General features: G+C 53.3%; 1 protein-coding gene across 2 annotated transcripts; it reads right to left on the bottom strand.

Moving 5' to 3' along the window:
* Nucleotides 1-362: 362 nt before the first annotated feature.
* DHCR7 (7-dehydrocholesterol reductase) lies at nucleotides 363-20,482 on the bottom strand. Of its 2 annotated transcripts, none has more exons than XM_087422498.1 (8): nucleotides 20,460-20,482; nucleotides 11,195-11,292; nucleotides 10,388-10,610; nucleotides 9,016-9,106; nucleotides 7,976-8,189; nucleotides 5,965-6,169; nucleotides 4,919-5,050; nucleotides 363-1,645 (listed from the first exon to the last, which is right to left on the bottom strand). In XM_087422498.1, the coding sequence occupies exons 2-8, from the start codon at nucleotides 11,284-11,286 to the stop codon at nucleotides 1,181-1,183; spliced, it is 1,422 nt and encodes a 473-aa protein (XP_087278624.1). In that variant the 5' UTR covers nucleotides 11,287-11,292; nucleotides 20,460-20,482; the 3' UTR covers nucleotides 363-1,180. The 2 variants fall into 2 exon arrangements, with proteins under 2 accessions (XP_087278624.1, XP_014651302.2); XM_014795816.2 differs by lacking the exon at nucleotides 20,460-20,482 and adding an exon at nucleotides 14,287-15,701.
* Between the last annotated feature and the right edge of the window lie 1,354 nt (nucleotides 20,483-21,836).

Raw genomic sequence — 21,836 nt, 5'->3', positions numbered from 1 at the left:
CTCCCCTCCCTGCCCACCAGGCTCACAGCTTGTTCACAGCTTCGGTTTCTCCAGGCATCAGGCAACCCTGGCACCAGCTTTCTGGCATCTCTGTCCGCCTGCTGGGGGGCAGGCGGCCAAGCTGGGATTCTTCCTTTGGCAAATGGAATAGACTCCCACACCCAGCACAAGAAGAGCCCCAACAAAGGGCCGACACTGGGGGAGGCGGCGCCACCCCCCGAATCCCTCTGGCGGGTACCCAAGGCTCTGAGGCAGCCCCCGAACATCCGGCCCAATGTTTCCCGGGCAGCCCTTCTATATCCAGAAATCGAGCCCTTATATGTATGGCCAGGCCCAATCCGGAGATAGAAACCACACAGAAGTTTGAACAGGCAAAGTTTATTATCAAGAATTATTGACCCTACTAGGGCAGAAATGTCTAAAGAGAGCTTTCAGGAATATCCTAGGGTTGGGGGAGAGTGCCTAAGGTAAGGGGGTACCCTCCCCAAGGCTGGGATTCAGATCTCATTGGAGAAGACGGTGAGGCTCCTGGAACGGTGGACAAGTCCTCTGGGTCACCTGAGCCAGAGTTTGTGGATGTACCAGAACTAAAGCCCCTTCCTCGTACAGCGTCCCTCAGCGCCCTCTACCGACAAATTGAACACTGCGCATGCTGCAAAGGAGAACTGTTCGAGGAGCCCGGCTCACTATCGCGGTCATGAAGGGTGGATCTGGGGCTGAAAGGCAATAAATTGATACCTGGCACACCTTACATATCCCCTTCCATTTTATCCAGCAAGAAGAAGCACCGTCCTGATCAGAGGAGCTGGCAGACGCTCAGCGTGAGATGCCGGTCTCTCTAGGCAGCGAAGCCGCTCGGTCTCCCAACACAGAGAACCGCCGTCGGGGGGTTATCACAGGTGACCAGGTCACCCTCCTACTCTTGGATCACTGAATAGAGAAACTGGTCATTTCTGCTGGTGAGAAGGCAGTTGGTGTAAACCCTCAGAATTCCCCTCAAAAGGAGGGGAAAGGAGAGTACGCTCCCATTTACGAGATGCCCGCCAAGTGCCAGGCTCTCTCCATTTTACAGATGAGGAAACTGAGGCTCCTAGAAGGTGGGGCTGGGACGTCAGCCCCTATAGACCCAGCTCCAAGTGCTCTTCACAGCCCCTCAGGGGGTTTCTCCCGGGCAGGTCCCCTAGAAGATTCCCGGCAGCAGGCGGTAAGGCACGGCGGCGGTGTAGCGCTCCCAGTCGCTGCCGTACTTGCTGGCGCAGCGGTGCTCGTCACGGAGGCAGCGGTGGGTCAGCAGGATGGTCATGTAGATGACGTAGAAGTAGGGCAGGAGGTGGCCCCCGCCGCAGGCCAGGCAGTAGGCCAGGCTGCCCATCAGGTCCCCCGTGTAGTTGAAGTGGCGGGCCACGCCCCAGAAGCCAGACACTAGCAGCTTGCTGTGGTGTTTCTGCCCGTCCGCCGACGTGTACGAACACTCGATGACCCTGGGCTTCCTGCCCCAGATGAGGCAGCGCCCGTCCGTGCGGCGGAACAGGTCCTTCTGATGGTTGGCCATCCGGAAGATGTAGTAACCGAGCAGGCCCAGCAGCAGGACGCCCATGGCGTGGGGGGTGGACAGCTGCACGGGGTGGTAGACCAGGTACAGACCCTGAGGGCGAGAGGGAGGAGGTCAAGCGCGGCCTCGTCCAGGGAGCGGGCGCGAATGTGGGCTTGGGAACGCGGCCTGGGTTCAAACCCTGGCTCTGCCCCTGACTAGCTGCCTACCCCCGTCGTGCCTCGGTTTCCTCTTCTGTAAATAAAAGCACTTGCTTCAGAGGCTTGTTGTGGGGATCAAATGAGTAAATATACAAAATTGTGTATCTACCTACCTACCTACCCACCTTCCTATCTAGCTACATACATATATATCATATATACTATAAATATAAAACATATAACAATATAAAAGGTATCATTTGAATATAATATTGTGATGGTAATTTTATGTCACCTTGGCTAGGCCACGGTACCCAGATATTCGGTCAAACACGAGTCTAGTTGTTACGAAGGTATTTTTTAGATGTGATTCACATTTCCAATCAGTAGACTGAGCAAAGCAGATCACCCTCCATAACGTAGGTGGGCCTCATCTAATCAGTTGAAAATAGGCACATCTCTCTGGAACAAGAGTGGATTCCACCAGCAGACGGCCTTCAGACCCAGCTGCAACATCAACTCTTCCCTGGACCTCCAGCCTGCTGGCTTGCCTTGAAGATTTTGGACTTGCCAGGACCACAATCACACATATACACACACATACATACATACATACATAGTCATGCGTCGCTTAATGACGGGGATACATTCTGAGACGTGCAACATTAGGTGATTTTGTCGCTGTGGGAACATCCTAGAGTGCACTTACACAAACCTAGATGGTATGGCCTACTACACACCTAGGCTGTATGGTACTAATCTTAGGGGACCGCTGCTGTATATGCAGTCTGTCGTTGACTGAAGCATTGCTACGTGGTGCACGACTGTATACGCATGTATATGTATGCGTGTGTGTGTGAGTATATATAAAATTCATACATCCTACTGATTCTGTCTCTGGAGAACCCTAATAAAAATATAATATGAAATATATATATATTTACACTTAACATATACTCAGAGGCCAAAACAAGGCAAGGCCTGGTACATAGTAAGAGATTATCTATCTATCTATCTATCTATCTATCTATCTATCTATCTATCTATCTATCTACCTATCTAATCTGTTGCTGCTGTTTGCATGCCTGGAAAATGGATTTCACAGAATCAGTGAGCCTGCAACCAGCTAGGTGGAGAAATGGGTCCAGAGGATCCTCCCATGTGTGGACTGGAGTTCAGAACTTCTGGTCTCCGGTGCAGAGCTCTTTCCTTCAACCACGCTCGCTCTGCTGTGACTTTCCTGCTTTCCCAGGGCCCTTGCTTCGGGACGCCGCACGGACCAGCCGGCTAACATCAGCCTCGTCCTTATCACCCGCAGGACCAGCTGTAGCTCGTTCCCGCCTCGCCAGGGCGTGTCCTGTACAGCCTACGAAGTCCCTCCACTCTTGTCCTCTCCATTCTTGCATGACCTGATAAGGCAGGCACCCCAGCTCGCTGCTAACTACACAGGGTGCCGGAGAACATGTTCTCCCTCTGTCCCCAGAACTCGTCACTCACCTATGCAACGAGCAGGCGGCATGTGGCCAGGCCTTTCGGGCAGCCCCCACACACAGGTGAAAGCAGGGCCGCTCTCGTGAGAGCTGGGAGGGCCTGGGAGGCCTGAGGATGAGGCCTCTCCCTTCCCCCAACTGCCTCAGAAACCCCGAGGCAGCTGTGTGTGCCGCGTAGCCCGTGGCAGGGTGCCAGCTGCCAATCACTGGGCATGCGCACCTCCATGGCTTTGCCCAGCCCAACTGCAGCAGTGTCTGCCCTCATTTGTCAGAGATGCTCGGGGACCTGCTCAAGGCCCCCTCCCCTGGCTGGTGGCCCTACAGAGGTGCAAACCCAGGTCCCTCAGGCTCCCCAGGCCAGCGTTTCCACGCCTCGACTCCGTGTGCCAAGGCTCTCTGGAGGACTCCAGCCTGGGTCAGCCTGTTTCGTTACTCACGGCTCGACGACTTCTCCCTCGGAGCCCTGCCCCTGTCCTCCCCTCACCCAGAACGCTCTGCTCTCCAGGCCTCCCATCCCCCCGGACACCTTGTCCATCAAATCCTGCTCAACTGGTGCTAAGCTCTGCTGGATTCTCCAGTCTGACAATTCTTCCTGCCGTCCCTCACGTCTTGTGTCCCAGCCATACGGGACTGTTTTGTGCCTTAAAAGCCCCCCTGCCCTGAAATGTTCTCTCACCAAGAAGACTTTGCACATGCCATTCTACCTTGCTGGAATGTTCTTACCCCCAGCCTCATCATTCTGCCCTAGGCGTGGCTGTGGTTGCCTCTGGATGCTTTTGCTGACCCCCAGCTACAGGTTGGTGGCCCCTCTTCAGCCCTCTCTCAGGGGTCAGCACCCCCACTTCCTGTCAAGCACCCCCTCCCCGCACTGGGCTGCCTGTTTCACAGCCTTTCCCGCCGACCAGGAGCTCTGAGGGCAGGGCCCACCCGCGTCTCCTTCTCTTGCCTCTCAGCACGTGCCTCGTGCCGCACAGACCCCCACAAAATACTGAAGGAAGAAATAAACATAAGAAAGAAGGCCTCTTATCCTTTAAGCATTAAGATTTGGATAAACATGAATATAAATACCCCCTCCACCAAATCATTCCTTTTTACCCAAAGTCTACTCTGTATCATCTTCTTCTTTAAGTGTTACGGGCTGAATTGTGTCCCCCAAAATCTATATGCTGAAATCCTAACCCCCAGCACCTTATAATTTGACTGCATTTGGAAATAAGGCCTTTAAAGAGGTAATTAAGGTAAAATGGGGTCACTAGGGTGGGCCCTAATCCAACATGACCGGTGTCCTTATGAGAAGAGGGGATCAGGACACAGACACACACAGAAGGACGACCACGTGAGGACACAGGGAGGAGACGGCCGTCTACACACCAGGGAGAGAGGCCTCAGGAGGAACCAGCCCTGCCCACACCTGGATCTCGGACGTCCAGCCTCCAGGACTGGGGGACAATTAAGTCCTGTTACTTGAGCCGCCAGTCTATAGGACTTTGTTATGGCAGCACAAGATGATAGATACACTGAGCCTTCCCTTCTTCCTGGACACAGGGGCAGCCTCCCTTCTCCAGCGTCTGGTGTCCCCCAAGGACAGACAGTTGTGCAAGGAGCGAAGCTTAGCACGTGCTCAGCTGTGTCTGCTCGGTGGGCAGCCCGGGGCGTGCCTGGGGACCCAAGAGCCAAACGCCCTGCTGAGCCAGGCCCCGTGTCCCGGAGGGGCTCACCGTCCCTGCTAACCTTACCTGCAGTGTGTACAGGTATGGCAGCCAGACGCAGTCCCCCCAGCCCAAGTACCACCCGAAGTGGTCGTGGCAGATGTCAATGGTTTTCAGGTACCAGGTCTCGTTCCAGAAGAAGTCCAGCACGTAGATGGCCTGCAAGGCAGGAGCAGCGTGTACCAACCACGGGGCACTGGTGGGGCCCTTGGGAAAGCCACACGTTCGACGAGGAGGTGGCACCTGCGTGCCACAGACCTCCTTTGGTGACATGCACCATTGGGCTGGTCCTGCGCTTCCTGCCATGCCTGGGACATGGGGGACGGAGTGGGGACAAAGAATCCTTGTCCTCAGAGAGTCTGCTCTGAGACAACAAGGGCAGCCCCCAAATGATGACCGAAAGGGGCACTGCTGGGAGGTCACACCCCAGGCTGCGGAGCTCGGAGCAGAGAGAGATCGCCCAGGGTGGAAGGGCTCGGGACGGCCCATGGGGGACGAGGCATCGTGGGCCAGGGTCCAAGCCAGCACGGAAGCCCTTTGCCCAGGGGGTGAGTGTCCCAGCGCGTGTGTGCCCTGCATGGCTGAGCGACTGCTGGGCCTTGTGGGGGTGGAGGAGACTGACGTCCATTTACAGAAATGGGCCAAAGGTGAAAATGAATCACTGCTCCTCCTTCCCCGCCCCAAGGGGGTTGCCTGACACCCACAGGGACCATGTAGGGAAAACGCTTCGGAGGCCATAAACTGGGAACATGGCCAGGACCGTGAGCCAAGGTCCTTCCAGAGCCGTCAGAACACCGTTGCCAGGACCAGAGACATGCTTGAGCCATTAACAGGCATTCCCTGGGAAAGAGGCCGTGGGCCGCACGAGTCCCCAGGGCCAGCGCAGCGCCTGCACTCACGGACAGAACTCTCACTGTGTGCTCGCTGGCCCATCCCCAGAAATCCGAGGGAGGGGGCCCACTGCCTTCCAAAAGAGGTGGATTACGGTCTTTCGAAAACTATCTGGCTTTCGGGTTTTCCCAGCGCCCAGCAGGTGTCAGAGCTTCCACCCGCTTTGGCCATCGACAGGCTACCTGCAGGACGTTGACCAAGACCATGGAGTTGGTCACTTGGCCGTAGAGCTCCTGCTGCTTGGCTGCAAAGGACAGGTTGATGAGGGTCCAGGCGACGATCCCAGGGCGTCCATTGAAGAACAGCTTGAAGTCAAACCACTTTCCAATTCGGGGGTTAAACTCCACGCCCATCATGTAGTTGTAGAAGAAATTGCCTGTGAATTTGCTTAAAAATAGAAATAAAAGATGCGTTTAGTGAGTGAGTGCAGCTCACAACACGTGGCCTGTTTTGCTGGCATGGATCCAGGCGCTCAGCCCAGCCCAGGGTGCTGCAGGCTCAAATGAGGTGACCGAGCTGCAGAGAACCGAGCAAGCAGGACGCGTCCGTCCTCCCCGCTTCTCCGCAGCCTCATGGACTTTCGCTCTGTGTTCAGCTGCGGCTCAACAGAGACACCCTTAGAAGGAAGTATGTGGGCTGCTCGCTCTGCTCCTGGGAAGGTGGGGAGACTGTAGCCGTGCTTCAGAGTTCCTTGGCCGACACCCAGGTTTCTCCCCAGCCTCGTCCAGGTTCCCTTGAGACAGGTACAGGTGACCGCGAAACTGGCTCGACTGCACAAAGATTTTTACCCTGAGGTGGAGTCCCAGGGCGTTTGAGCCTCCCGTGGGCGTGTGAAGTTATAAATGGTGCCAAGGTAGAGAGTGAAAAAAAGCACCAGGTGCCTGGCTCCAGGGCCCACGTCCACCGCTTGCTGGACAAGTTCCTGAACCATTCGCTGCCCAGTTGGTCACCTGACCCCACAGCCCCCTCCAGGGGTGACCGGAGAATCAGCCAGGATAACCCACTGGAGACCCTTGTTAGGTGTAACTTGCTGTTGTATACGCATAGGGATTTCTGTGTGATTAGAAAAACATATCTTTTGGTCCATTTCCCTCGGTTAGGATACATAGAAGCAAAATATCCGAAGTCTACAATAGGTGAAGTGATTATAAAACAGTGAGAATGATTCCCACGAGCCATAGAAGACCAGCCTCGTGATGTGATAATCACATAAGCCCAGAGCACCATCATCCAAAGACACTTCCTAAGAGCCTCGGTGTGACAGAGAAAGGAAACACACTTTGTTTTTATTTGGGTGTTCACACTAAAATGTAAGCACCCCAAGAACAAGAAACTTGTTCTTACCTAAAGCCCCACTGCCTACACCTGTCTACAGGAGGAAACCAACAAATGTCTGTTGATGAATGGATGGATGGAGGGAGGGATGAAGGATGGGGGATGGTAAATGGATGAATAGATAGATGGGTGGATGGATACATGGATTGGTGGATGGATGAATGGGTAGGTGGGTGGGTGGGTGGGTGGATGGATGGATGGATGGATTGGTGGGTGAACGCATGGATGGATGGATGGATGGGTGGATGGATAGATGGATGGACGGATTGGATGGGTGGGTACATGGGTGGGTGGATAGATGGATGGATGGGCAGATGGATGGATGGGTTGGGGGGTGGATGGATGGGTGGGTAGATGGGTATAGGTGGATGGCTGGGTGGATGGATAGATGAGTGCATGGGTGAGTTGATGTATGGATGGATGGCTCACAACTGTTCAACTTAAGGCTTCCATGAGAATGGGCACCAACCAGTAGGGCTCTCCCTGGGACGCTGTTACATTAAAGCCACTGAGATACAAAATTCCTCACTAAGACTGTGTCAGGCCACACCGATGCTCCAGAAAAAGAGGCAATGGGCTGCCTTTGCCCCTGGCCAGAAGTTGCCTGTCCCGCCTCCCTGCTCCTCTGACAGCCCTACAGGTATAACTCGGCCACCAAAGATGGACGTGGCCATCTTCAGCTGTATTCTTCCTAAGGCAGGGTGTTCCCCAGAGTCAAACAAGTTCCATTAAGCTCCTCCTTCAAGGATTCTCAATCCTGAGGGCTTCACAACCTCCCATCCCAAGGTCATAGAAAAAGGCAAGGAGTGAGAGCGTCCTCCTTCCCCCTGAGGCTTGACCGGCTGTCGCAGCACGTACCAGTCTTCAGCACTGGTGGGGAAGAGGTAGGCCTTGACCATGACGAACGTGGACACGGCATAGCCGAGGATGTTGGCACACCAGAGCAGCGGGATCCAGTTGTCGAAGATGATGGTGGGAGAGAACCAGGAGAGGAGGTGCGAGTTCGCAAACCAGAGCAGATGCGTGATGAGCCACGCCTGCAGGCCGTTGACTTGGTACTTGTTGACAACTCCTGCGGAAGCAAGATGGAGAACTCGAAGCGTTTTCCCGACCCGCGCCACGTAGCAGCACGTGGCTCAGGCCCTGCATGCTTTCTGAGCCTCAGCTGCTCAGGCCCCTGTCCGGGGCACCCAGACCGCAGCCCTGAAAGCCGGTCAGCTTCTGCTGCGATTCGGGGCCCCGGGTCAAATGGCCAGTAGCACACCTCACGCTGTTAGTCCGCGGACTATGCTCCTGCTGGCTGAGCCCTTGGAAGAGGGAAAGGGTACAGATTATCCCTTTGGCTCTGATTCTCCTCAACCGACCAGAGGCTCAGTAACCGGCCTGCAGTTTGTTAGAGTCTGGGCCGAGCTCCAGCAGAAGCAGAGGGAGGATGCCCCCGTGGCTCCTGTCGGGGAGACCGCAGCCTCCCCACTGGACCGGGAGCTCAGTGTGGGCAGGGACGGAGTGGGAGGGCTCCTCATGGGGTCTCGGTGACTGTGGGGAACGAATGGACCAGGCAGCATGGAGGCCCCCTAAACAGAAGGCCCCCCTGCCAGCCCAGGATGTCACCGGTGGATGCAAAGCACTCTTGGTGGGGAGATGCTCCATTAGCCCAGTTACGACAACCAGCCAAGGGGCCGGGGGCCATTCAGTTCCTTCTTTACTGAAGAACCTGATCTCCAGCCTCGCATCCGGGACAGTCCTGGGCTGCCCCGGATCGTCTCAAGGCCAGGTATTGTAGAAATTTCCAAGCAAACTTTTAACTTTGTCAGGGAGAGGTCTTCGGGACGGAAGCAGCGCGGGGGAGCGCAGGCCCCCTGAAGCAAAGGGGAGGCCGCGGCCGGGCTCCAGGTCACCTGCGGGAGTCACGGCGCCCTCCTGAACGCCGCCCACGTAGCCCGGCAGAAACTTATGGCAGAAGTCAGGAAGCGCCATGTACAAAAGCACCTGAAACACAGAGACTGCCAGTAAATTCCCCGTATCCTGGAGGGCCTGGCTGTGTTGACACAGCCTGGCTTTTATTAACCGAGACGACAGATGGGAAGGCACTGTACGTATTTGAGAAATCCTGGCTGTGGTCGGTTATTCCTCCAGGAGGAAGTGTACAGTTCTGTGGCATTAAGCACATTCACAATGTTGTGCAACCATCACCGCCACCCATCTCCAGAACTTTCCACCTCCCAAACTGAAACTCTGCCCCCATTAAACATCAACTCCCCAACCCCCTCCCCACTAGCCCGACAACCACTAACCCACTTTCTGTCTGCACGGATTTGCCTATTCTGGACTCGACATGAATGGAATCCTACAGGATTTGTCCTTGTGCAACTGATTTCTTTCATTTAGCAGCATGTTCTCAAGGTTCATCCACGTGGCAGCTTATGTCAGAACTTTATCCCTTTTTACGGCCAAATAATATTCCCCTGCACGGATGGACCACATTTTGTGTATCCATCTGTCTGTCGATGGACATATGGGTTGTTTCCACTTTCAGGCTATTGTGACTCGTGCTACTCCTACTCTCTACTTTTTACCCAAAGGGACCAAGAGATCTGAAACGAGAAGGAATCTGAAGCCCAAAAGCTGGGACCCTGGGGAGAAAAAGCTAAAAATGGTCGAAGCCTTCCTCCAGGACAGGAAACCCCTGTTTCCCTGGAAAAATCCTGGGTTCAGATGATAAACACCTGTTCTCCAGGTTCACTGTGCAAACAGCCCCTGCCTGGTGAACTCCCTCTGGTCTGGGAGGCCAGTGGGGTCACAACAGAGTTCAGGACGTTCTTGACCAGGACTGTGCGACCAGCTGCTGGGAACACAGGCCTTGCCTTTGCTGAGTGGTGTCTCGTGTAACCGAGCGTCCCTCTGGGGGTGGAATGCTCTTTCTCGGGGGATACCATAAGGCAAGACCCCTGCTGTGTACGGGGCTTCCCTGGGCCAGCCATGCCCTCACGCCCTCCTATGGGGTCTTGGTCCCTCCTACTCGGCCTGTCCCGGCAGGGTGGGGCACGCTCCTGAACTGTGCGGAGGGTCACACTGAAGGCGTGTTGGATACCACGACGCCATCGGGTGCCCTCTATCTGAAGGTGAAGCTAAGTACATCAGGCTCGGGGTCATGCCCTGCTGGGTCCTGGAAGTAAGAATGCCAATCTGAGCCAGGATTCTATTTCCCTGGGGAAACAGGGGATGCTCTGCCCACGCTGTGCCCCGACCACGGTGGCCGGGAGGGCTGACCTGGAACGTGACCCACAGGGCGTAGAGCTGGGCCGCTTTCTTCGTCACTGGTGGCGTCTTGGCCCAGATGTCTGAGAGACTAGCACGCCCGGTGGCCAGGTCCAGCACGGGGGCGGTCAGAGAGCAGCTGTACTGGTCACACACCATGACGAAGTAGTACACGATGAAGGGCGCGAACAGCAGCAGGAAGACGACACTCACCAAGGAGAACCAGTCCACCTCCCTGTGCAAGACGGCAGATGGTCACGGGGGGCCTGCCCGCCCTCTGACCTCCCAAACAGAATGCTTCGCTTGTGTGTACAGGTGCCCTTGTTCAAAGCAGACAGCACCTCATGAGAGAAGGCTGCCAGCTCTCAGTGCAAAGGCCTCCCCGTTCCCCGTGGCTCGAGAAGCCACTCAACAGGCTTGCTTGACCACGATCAAGCAGGAGGTTGATTGATGTGTGGGCGCCCATAGAGAGCCCAGGGCCCAACATGAATTCAGCAAGCCCATTTGTGACCAACAAGGCCAGAGGCTTCCCTGTTCCGGGCCATGGGGGACGTTCATCCACACCACGTCCCCGTCACTCTACAGCCCAAGGAGAACCGTGACAGCAATGTGCTCTACAGCTAGGGCACCAACTGCCCTTTAGTGTTTAGCTTCTTATTTTCTTAATTCCTTACTTTATAAAATGGGATATTGCTTACCTTTCACAATCTTCACGATAAAAGAAAATTTTTTTAATAGGTCCATAAAACCCCAAAGGCTGGCACCTCTGGCTGAGAGTCCACTCTATTTTCTAGCTGGGAGGATGGGGGAGATCCTTACCAGGCACGACCCCACTGCCCGTGAGGGGCAGCCCTGCCCTTGGCGACGCCATCTGGACTCTTGAGAGCGTTGGGCTGGGATTTGGCAGCCATCGGGCCCTGAGGGAAGCAGAGACACCCTGCTCAGATTGTCCCGTGAAAAACACTGCATCTCCCGGCCACATCCACCACTGCTCAGGGGCCCCGCTGGGCGGCCTCTCACTCACTTCCCTTTATCTTGTCCTGGACAGCAGACACCAGGCAGGAAGAGGTCACTGCACCTTAGGGTCTCTCCTGGAAACTGCAACAACCTCCCACCCGGCCTTCCTGCTTTTCTTCTTGCTCATCTCCATGCGCTCTCTAAATGGCTGCAGAATGTCCCTCTTACCACGTGAACCTGGCCATCCACGGCTCGGAACCCTCTCACGATCTGCTCCTGCCTCCCTGCCTCCCTTCCTCTCCACTCTCCCACCTGTACCCTCTGTTCCAGGCACACGAAGGTCTTTACTGATCCTCGAAAATAGTTTATCTCGTTCATAGCACCTGCCACTTCTCTGCCTAGAACACGTCTTGCAGGTCTCCTCGTTCAGGTCTCATGTAGAATGTCCCCTCCTCAGTATGACTTTTTGTTTTTCCTGGAGCTAGTGCTTGCCTCACTGTATCCATTTGCTAAGGTTTCTATGCATCTATTGCTATTTTTTTTTTCTGAATGCTCTAACAGAGCTGTCGTACGTGTCAATAATTTTTCCACACGCTCTAACATAACAAAATTTATCATTGGCATTCTCCCTTCCTCCAGAGTCATTCATCTTGTACCAGTGTACCGGGCGACCAGCCAATCTACACCGCCTGCACCCCAGGTTCCCTGCCCAGGCTCTCTACCTGTTACTTTATTTTTTTATTTTTTATTTTTATAATTATATTTATTTATTTTTCCCCCAAAGCCCCAGTAGATAGTTGTATGTCATAGTTGCACGTCCTTCTAGTTGCTGTATGTGGGACGCGGCCTCAGCATGGCTGGAGAAGTGGTGCGTTGGTGCGCGCCTGGGATCCGAACCCGGGCCGCCAGCAGTGGAGCGCGCGTTCTTAACCACTAAGCCATGAGGCCGGCCCCATACTTTCTTTTCTTTTTTTTTATTTTAATTTTTTTGTGAGGAGATCAGCCCTGTGTTAACATCTGCCAATCCTCCTCCTTTTTCGCTGAGGAAGACTGGCCCTGGGCTAACATCTGTGCCCATCTTCCTCTACTTTACATGGGATGCCGCCACAGCATGGCTTGCCAAGCAGTGCGTCGGTGCGTGCCCGGGATCCAAACCGGCGAACCCAGGCCGCCACAGCGGAGCGCACACACTTAACCGCTTGTGCCACCGGGCCGGCCCCTACTTTCTTTTCTTAATAACTCTTCTCACTCTGTAGAATTCTTTTGTTTATTTATCTGAATGCATGTTTATTGTCTGTCTCTCGCCATTAGAATGTAAGCTCCCAGGGGCAGTAAGGGCGTGTCCTATTCATTGCTCTACAACTAGGGCCTAGAACAGTGTCTGGTACATACAGGCCGTTCAATAAATCATCACTCGACAAAAAGAAAAAGGAGGAGAAACTATACTTGTCTAAGTACCTGCAGCTGCTCTAAATGGTCATGATATGGGGGAAGTAGTGACACCCCCACTTTCCGAATTGTGAAGTCTCAAAACATCAGGGATAAAAAAAGATGATCTTAAAAGCTTTTGGAGAAAATCTAGGATTAAGAAGCATGCTAGCAGCAAGTTGGATTCTAGATGACGACGATGGGAAAAATTAAATTTAAAAATTTGGAGGGAAACTTTTTTCCAACCGAGAATTCTATTTCCAGGTTATCTACCATTCAGAGGAGAAGACACGGGATCCAAGAGCGCTGCTAAAGGAATGTCCAGTGAAAGGACCGGGGAAGTCCCAGGATGACAGCTGTGCAGTGGTCTAGACAGTAACCCATCCACATTGGTACGGGATGAATGGCTATGGGGGGAGGGAGGATTGGAAATGATAAATTTTGTTGCGTTAGAAAAATTATTGATATGCATGACAGCTCTGGTAGAACACGCAAAAAAAAAAAATTAGTGAGAGATGCATAGAAACCTTAGCAAATGGAAAAAGTGAGGCAACCATCAACTCCAGGAAAAATAAAAAGTCATACAAGGGGGAAAAAAACCAAACCATAATTACAATACATTACTTGGCTTAACAGTAAATAAGAGTAACTTTGCCAGAACAATGTAAACTCTGGTTATTGACTGACTACTAGATGTATAGAAGGAAATGTGTAAAGTTGGAAGTGGTAAAAGCAAATTATTTAGAAATAAGCTAGTAAAAACAACAACACAAAAGTAGGTAAGAGAATGAAAAGTATTTGCTTCTGGGAAGTGAGACTATGGCATGAGGCAGGGAAAAGTCTATTTTACACATAAGCGTTTTAATACTGATTTAAAAAAATATGTGAACATGAATTGCTTTAAAAGCAATGCACATTCATTTAAAAATATCAATGACGAAGAACATTTTCATGTGCAGTGTGGGAACTATAGCCACATCACTTAATTTAATTTACAGAGGTTAGTTTATGGAGTACCTATGATTTACAAGGCAGGATGAAGAGTTCTTTATGGGGAGGGACCATCCATCTCTATAGCCCCAAATGCAGAATACAGAGCCTCTTGCACGGCAGGCACTCTGATCTAACATGCTGGAAAATTACAAAAGGGCTAGAAATGCATAGGCTCAGAACTAAGCATGGAAAAGCCAAACAAAGAATGCTGCTGAAAGGAAAATGCATATTTTCTAGGGATTACAACAAACCCAAACAAATATCTTGAGCTTATTACAGAGTTTGTTCATCCAGGAGTCACCTCTCTGTCATAAGCACTGAATTTTGTCATAAACGTGTAAGTAAGTAATATCCTTGGCAATAGATGACTGGAAATGGGGGAGAAGGAGGTGTTCTGGGTGTATTTTATTTTTTTTCCTAAGACTTACAGACAGGAGCTGACACTGAGAGCTGATGTACTCGTTGTCTTTACTTTTTCAAAGCTGAAAGGTCGCTGCCCACGCCCATGAACAATGGTGCGGAGACACGCTTACCTCCAATCTCTTGTCAAGGGGTTTCACAGTGGAGTAGAAGTTTTCCGTCTTGAACTGACCCCTTTAAAATCTCTAGACGCTTATGATCCAAAAGTCCTGCTTGATCCTTCTCAACCCACTGAACAAAGTTCTGCAGGGGACACCAAGATGACGAAGACACTCAGGGGGCTGATATTTCAGGATCAAAGGGAGAAAAGGACTCAAATGGTATTTATTCAAGGCCCAGTGTCAGAACCAAGTGAGGGGTGCAAGGTCGGTGCTCAGGGATTCAAAATCGAAAGTGGCCCTGTTGGGGGTGGGTGAGGCAACCTCATCCCCCAGCCTCTTTGCCTGGCACATACAACGTCTGGCAAACAGTAAGTACTTAATGACAACAGGTGGACTGGGATGGAGTTCATGGAGGTGTCGACTTGGACATGAGCCAAAACACAGACAGGTGCAGACCTCGTACGCAGCAATGAACCAAAACGTGTTTTCCTTGTAGACTCACACCCAGCAGCTGCATATGCACCCCAAACATTTCCAGAAGCTTCTTTGTGCCATCTGCCCGAATCAGGCCCCTGTGGGATTTGTACCTTCCCGTGGGCACATTCTAAGAGCCAGTGAGACCCTAGGAACACAGAGCAGCATTGAGAGTCATCTGGGCTCAGAGCCTGGCTCTCTGCAGACTCGCTGGACTCAGGGACCTTCCTGAGTGTCCTGGGCCATGAAAGCTTATGCACGTGAGGTTTTGCAGTTGTTGTTAAAGCCGGAAAAAGGAGGTTTAGTGTCCCACACCCGGGGAAGAAGAGCCAGGGAGATGGGTGGGGCTTTCTGGCACCCTGGGCAGCTCCCTGGACTGGTTTTTGAGTTTCGCAGCCAAAGCTAAAGAGACGTTGCTCCTGAGGGTTTGATGTAGTGTAAGGACCTGACATTAAGCATACATTTCAGGAGACGTTCATTTTGAATAAACATACTGGCAGCCAGCCGCGTGACACAGCTACCAGCCAAACAACCAGGGAAGGAATTAGGTGGCCCCTGTCCAGGAAGGGCTCTCATTCAGAAAGCTCTGACCTAGATAACCGACCTCTGAGTGACCCTACTTCGCCCTTGCTGTTTCCTAATTCCCGTTCTTATGCTTTAAATTCACCAATAAAGAGTGGAACCATGAAACCCCAGACACCCCACTCTCATATCCTAAGGAAGGCAGAGCCCCAGGTCTGCACTGCTTCCTCCCCTCCTTCCTTCTCCACCCATGACCTCGCGGTGTGGCCCCAGGCCTGCCCCACACCCTTGAGGATCTGTGAGTAATAAGCTTTGTTCCTCAAAGTTCCCTGATGGTTTTCACTGAAGTGCATCCTGAGATCATAAGAACCACAGGGATTGGTCCAGCCACCACACTGGCCCCTGTGGGGGAAGTCTGTGGGGACTCCCTACAGTAATACAGGCCAGGATGAGTGCCTCGGGCATTCCTAGCTGAGACACTCACTATCGACAGGCTGGGACCGACACAACAGATGACTTCAGCCCCGTGGCAGCTTTCTGGTATCTTGAGGGTTCAGTAAGGTGGGGATGCACTAGAGACCCAGGACCATGGCAGGGAGGGTGGGGGGCTGGCACGGTGAATGCCCAGGAGGCCCAATGGTCACCATCAAGGCTGCAAGTTCTGAGCAGGACAAGTGGCCAACATGTCCCCATTTGGAATTCAAACTGTGTGACCTTGGGGCCGGCCCCGTGGCTTAGCGGTTAAGTGCATACGCTCCGCTATTGGCAGCCCAGGTTCGGATCCCGGGCGCGCACCGACCCACCACTTGTCTGGCCACACTGAGGCGGCGTCCCACATACAGCAACTAGCAGGATGTGCAACTATGACATACAACTATCTACTGGGGCCTTGGGGAGAAAAAGGTAAAAAAAAAAGGAGGAGCATTGGCAATAGATGTTAGCTCAGGGCTGATCTTCCTCACACACAAAAAAACCAAAAACCAAAAAGACTGTGTGACCTTGAGCAGCTATTGACACTTGCTAGGCCTCCGTGTCTTCATCTGCAAAATAACCGCGTCACTCACTTTGTCGAGTAAATGAGGTCACGGGGCCGAGTGCTCAGAGGCCCACCTGCCCCCCATCATGGTTCACCTAAGAGAGTCAGCTATTGCCAATACTACCAGCAGCACCATCCAGGCCTCAGGAGGGCCCCGCTGGGCTCACGCAGGGCATCATGGTAAGGTTCAGACCAGCAGAGGTCTATGGAGATGCACCGATGCACCGACAGCATCCAACTAGAGTGCTCTGGCTGTTCGCTGTGTAACTGATCACCCCTCAACTTAGTGGCTGAAAATAACAACAGTCTTTCCACCATCTCTGTTGCTGTAGGTCAGGAATTTGGGGAGAGCTGGGCGAGGTAGCTATGGCTTGTGGGTGTGCTGGAGCGGCACGGGCCAGCCTGGGCTTCCTCACAGTACGGTGGCCTCGGGGCAGCCAGAGGAGGTACAGGGCACCAGCCAGGGGTCCAGCAAACAAAGCAGAGGTGGTACTGCCTTTTCCAACCCTGCCTGGGAAGGCACGCGACTTCACTCCCAGTGCATTCTACTGGTTACAGTGGGTCACAAGCCCACTGCCTTTCGAGGGGAGGGGAGTCAGGCTCCACCTCTCGATGGGGGAGAAGAGGCAAGACGTTAGAAGAACGTGAGATATTGTTGAGGCCATCATTGGATGATGCAATGTGTCACAGACAGAGACTATGTACCGAGCATCCTGCCAATTTCCAAGCGCCCATTATCTTACTGAATTCTCACTCCGACCCTGGAGAGTTGGCATTATCATGCCCAAGTCACAGATGAGGAGGATGACAAGATAAGGAAGGTGGATCAAGCTGTTCTCTGCTAACACAGACCTACGGGGACGGACAGAGAGGTGTCTGCGGTAACTCCACACGAGGCGGGCTCTGGAGTAAAATTCAGAAGATGATGATGGTGACAGCTAATCTTCCCGAGGGCTGTGCCAGGTACCATTCTAATATACACGTAGAAACATGGAGTTGGAACTTTATCGGAAGAGCGGGGGTCTGTTGTGGAAATTCGTTCTTCTAAGGAGTGGTAGACACTGAAATACACGGACATGCCCCCAGTTGGACTTCGGATGAAAAAGAATGATAAAACTCAGAATCAGTGGCGGGGGGGCAGGGGCAGCTGCTCTCTTGGTGTGAGGATGGTTCTAGAGGCCAGGTAGACCTACATGTTGACCCAGAATCTACTTGTAAGAATTTATCCCAGGACGTATACAGATGGCTGCGTAAACATGCAGATGCAAGAATTTCCATTGTAGTTTGCTGTATACAGTTGCAAAATACCGCAAACACCTAAGTGGCTCTCAATAAAAAGATCAGACAAATACTCTGCAACTGTTAAAAAAAATGAGCTTGGGGCCGGCCCCGTGGCTTAGCGGTTAAGTGCGTGAGCTCCGCTACTGGCGGCCTGGGTTCGGATCCTGGGCGCGCACCAACGCACCTCTTCTCCGGCCACGCTGAGGCCGTGTCCCACATACAGCAACTAGAAGGATGTGCAGCTATGACATACAACTATCTACTGGGGCTTTGGGGAAGAAAAAAAGGAGGAGGATTAGGCAATGGATGTTAGCTCAGAGCTGGTCTTCCTCAGCAAAAAGAGGAGGATTAGCACGGATGTTAGCTCAGGGCTGATCTTCCTCACAAAAAAAGAAAAAAATGAGCTTAGCATGGAAAAAAGTTCCCTGGTTGTTACAGCACAAGGTCAGGTTGCAAGATGGTCTATTACTAAAGGCTATTTAAAACGCTGTACACCAAAACCTTAAATGGTGTTGGAAATATAGGGGTTTTTTCCTAATTTTTCTAGTAGACATGTACTCATATGATAATTTAACAACAAGGAAAAGAGTTTTTTTTAACAGCTCTTGGGGTCAAAATCCATAATTCTGGGAACATGTGTGGCTCTAACTGGGGTCAAGGAGGCCCTCTGTTCCCAAGGCATGGTGAGGCTGACTTTTGGGGTGGTTCTTGGGTTTACCCACAGCTTTTCTACATCCCCCTTGGCCCTCTGCAGGTTGTGTGGTCACCCTCTCAACTTGTACCTGCAATTCACAAGCCTCACTTGCCAAATGCCGGGGCTACTCCCGAGATGAGTGGCCCCTCCGAGCTCCTACATCTGGACAGCTCCGGTCTGGCTGACCTTGAGAGGGCTGAGGTCCCCGCTGGGGCACAGCTGAGCCACTCCTGGGCAGTTTCTGAGGCCTCCAGAAATATGCGTGGATATTTGCCCTAGATGGAAGGAAATACCCAGAGACTCTGACCCCTGATTCTGAAGGGTAAATTGCAGTTCTGCCTTTGGGTATGGGGCCTCTGCCTCCCAAGAGTTACAAAACACATGCTCATTGCAACACAAGTTTAAAAGCCAATGTACAAGTCCCTCCAACCCATCCCCAGGAGTCATTAAACTTTGGCAAGTATTGGTCCAGACTGTTCCATGAGTTACTTACACACACCCACTCTCCTTCCTTCTGTCTTTGATTCCCCAAATTGGTTCGTATCCAAATTCTTTTGCAACTTTGCATCTTCACTCTGTCCTATCTTGGTATGTGGCTTCCTACTACGTAGAAGTACTACAGTCATCCCTCAGTATCCGGGTGTGGGGATTGGTTCCAGGACCCGCCTCCGATACCAAAATCCCAGATGCTTAAGTCCCTTAGTTGGTGCAACCCACTGCAGCAGGGCTATTCAAACTTCTACTAAAAAGAGATCTGTCAAACTGCACTCAGAAAGAGTGTGTCATCTGCTCCCACCTAGAGTGTACAAAAGCATTTTTTCACTTCACTGTGCAGTGTCTGGAGGTTGTGTCTTAAATCTGGGCACCCAACGTGGTGCCCTGTGGAGCCTGTGTCCTGTTTCTTTACCTAAGTAGCTGCAGGAAGAGCTCAGGGGGGCACGGGGAGAACATCCCATCCTAAGACCCGGGCGCTGGGTGCCAGGCGCTTCTGAGGGCAGACCACCCAGCCCCTTCCTCAGCTCTGGGCAGAGAGTCACGGTTGAGAAGTGCAAACTTCAAGGCAAAAGAAACCTGGCAGTCAGCGTGGAATCCTTGCTCTCTGGTCAACCCTGACCATTAGCACGGGGGTTTGGGAGGGTGAGAATGGCCAGGATGGTGTTCTGGCCCCACTCCGAGCCCCCTAAATGCAGGCATTGCAGATGGAGCTGTTCCCCCGAAACCAAAGCAACGTCACTGGTGTCTGTGGGTTTGAACCCCGGCTCTGGCCCCTCTCTGAGTACATGACTCTCTACAGGTCACCTCACCTCTCGGGACCCTCCGTCTCCTCGTCTGTAAAACGGGGGTGATGCCAGATAAGCACAGTGCCTGACACACAAGAACGCCCAGCAGAAAACAACAGAAGGTCTCACACACTCCTCTCCATAAAAACACTTCCTCATTTCCAGCTTTCCTCTTTCCTTTCTTTGCCTTTTGTCAGAAAGCTTACCAGAACAATTCCTACCCTTAGAAACCTTTTTAATAAAATCAGAAAATGTCCAGGAAAGAGGCAATATATCATTATTTTAAGAGTTGGAAAGGAGAGATGGTTGGAAAAGGAAAGAGGACTCGACCTTCTGTGGGAGCTCCCTGCGCATCAACCCCCTGCCCTCATTAATCCATCCCTAGTATAGCAGCTCAGCATCTCCTTCCACCTGCTCCCACCTTCTCAGCCACCCGAGCAGCCAAGACCGCGGCTCCGTCATTTCCTCAACCCGAGAAATGCATCCGCCCGCGCGGGGCACCCCGGCCCAGGAAGCGCGCCCCCGGCTCCGCCTCGCCCCGGACCACCTGGGGGACAGAGCGTCCCCGTCGGGTCGTCTCGGGTGGGCCAACGGGCCCTACACCTCCGGCCTCTCCTCACCTGAACACACGCGCCCCCGCCCCAATCTCACCTGCGCGCACGCGCCCCCTGCCAACCTGAGCACGCATCTCCTCCCTGCCTGCGCATGGCCCCCCACACCTGCGCGCACATCCCACCAGACCTGGGTGCGCTCTCCCACCTGCGAGCACATCCCCCTGACCTGAGCACGCCCTCGCCCCCGTCCGCACATCTCCCCGGACCTGCGCGCGCCGCCTCACCCTGCGCGCCCCCGCCAGCTTCATCTGAGCGCCCCCCACCTGCGCCCCGCGCCCGCTCACCTGCGCGCCCCTCTCCGCACCCACCTCGCCTCCCGCAGTCCAGGCCTCTTGCCGCCCCGCGGCCCCGCCCCCAGGCTGAGGTGTTGCTGTAGACGACCAATCAGAGGCGGGCCCTGCCCGGCCGGGGGTCCTGCGCCCCGCGATTGGCTGTGGCGCCTCGCCCCACCCCCTGAGCTGACCCAGAGCCACCGCGCGCGCCACTCCGCGGCGGCGGCGCTGGAGATGGACAGCCCAGGGCCCGCCCCCCGGATCAGGCCCGGCAGGGGCGGGGTCTGGCCCGGGGCGGCCACGTGAGCCCCACCCAGTCCCTACAGTGCTCCGCTCGTCCGCCCGTGGTCGTGTGCCGGCTGCTTAGCTCCCCGTGCCTCAGTTCCCTCTTCTGCCAAGGAAGCTTTACAGGCGCGCGGCAAACACAAAGCGTCTAGTGTCCAGGTGCTGGGTCCACAGCAACGCACAAAACAGACAAGATCCCCGCTCTTAGCGCTCACATTGGGGAAGGGGCGGCAGTAGTCAATAAACGATCGAGTGAGTATATAGGGTGTCAGATGGTGAAAAGTGGGATGGAGAAGATTAAAGCAGAGTAAGAGATTGGGTGTGTGGGTAGCAGTGTTATTGTGGGGTGTCTGGGAGGGCTGCCTCCTAGGAAGTGACCTGGAGATGGCGTTTAGGGTAGGGATCACGCCTGTGCAGAGATGCAAGGGGAGGAGGCAGCAGGGTGGGGCAGAGGGAGAAGTCTCCATGCATGCCCCTCGCTGGGGTCAGCCACATGGGGAAGCTCTGGTGACCAGGGAGCCCCTCAGAGGTGTCCCCCGGCAGGAATGGCCAAACCATATGCCCCTGCCTCCATCAGTCACTGGACCCGAGCCACACTTGCCAGGGCATGACCTTGGGCGGGGCAGCTGTACGCCCCAGGCAGCCCCTGGAGGGGTGGGCAGCCAGAGGTGTCTGCTGACCCCACTCCCAACACCTGGGGCACCGGTCTTCCTGGCAGAGGGATCTGGTCGACACGTCTCTGTGTCTCTCGGAGAGACATTTATACATCTTTCTGGCAGTTTTTTATTTTGAAAAATGTCAAATATACAAACCAGTTGAATATATAGTAAAATGAACACCCGCATACCGGGATTCAGCGGCTGTCAACAGTTTGCCACATTTACTTTGTGTGTATGTGTGTGTGTGTATGTGTATCCACCTCCTTTTTTCCCTCAACCATTTGTTAGCCTCAGATGATACCTTCCTCCTAAATACTTCAATATCTGTCTCCTAAAAACAAGGACATTCTCCTATGTTACCAAAATAAAATGACCACACTGAAAATTTGACACCAATGCTATTATCTAATATATTGTCCATATTCAGTTTCCCCGGTTGTCCCAA

This window comes from Ceratotherium simum, chromosome 34, assembly GCF_057802395.1.
Source record: "Ceratotherium simum simum isolate JZ-2026a chromosome 34, ASM5780239v1, whole genome shotgun sequence".
NCBI lineage: Eukaryota > Metazoa > Chordata > Mammalia > Perissodactyla > Rhinocerotidae > Ceratotherium > Ceratotherium simum.
The sequence above is the reverse complement of the archived record's forward strand: the minus strand, read 5'-3'. Positions and strand labels throughout refer to the sequence as shown.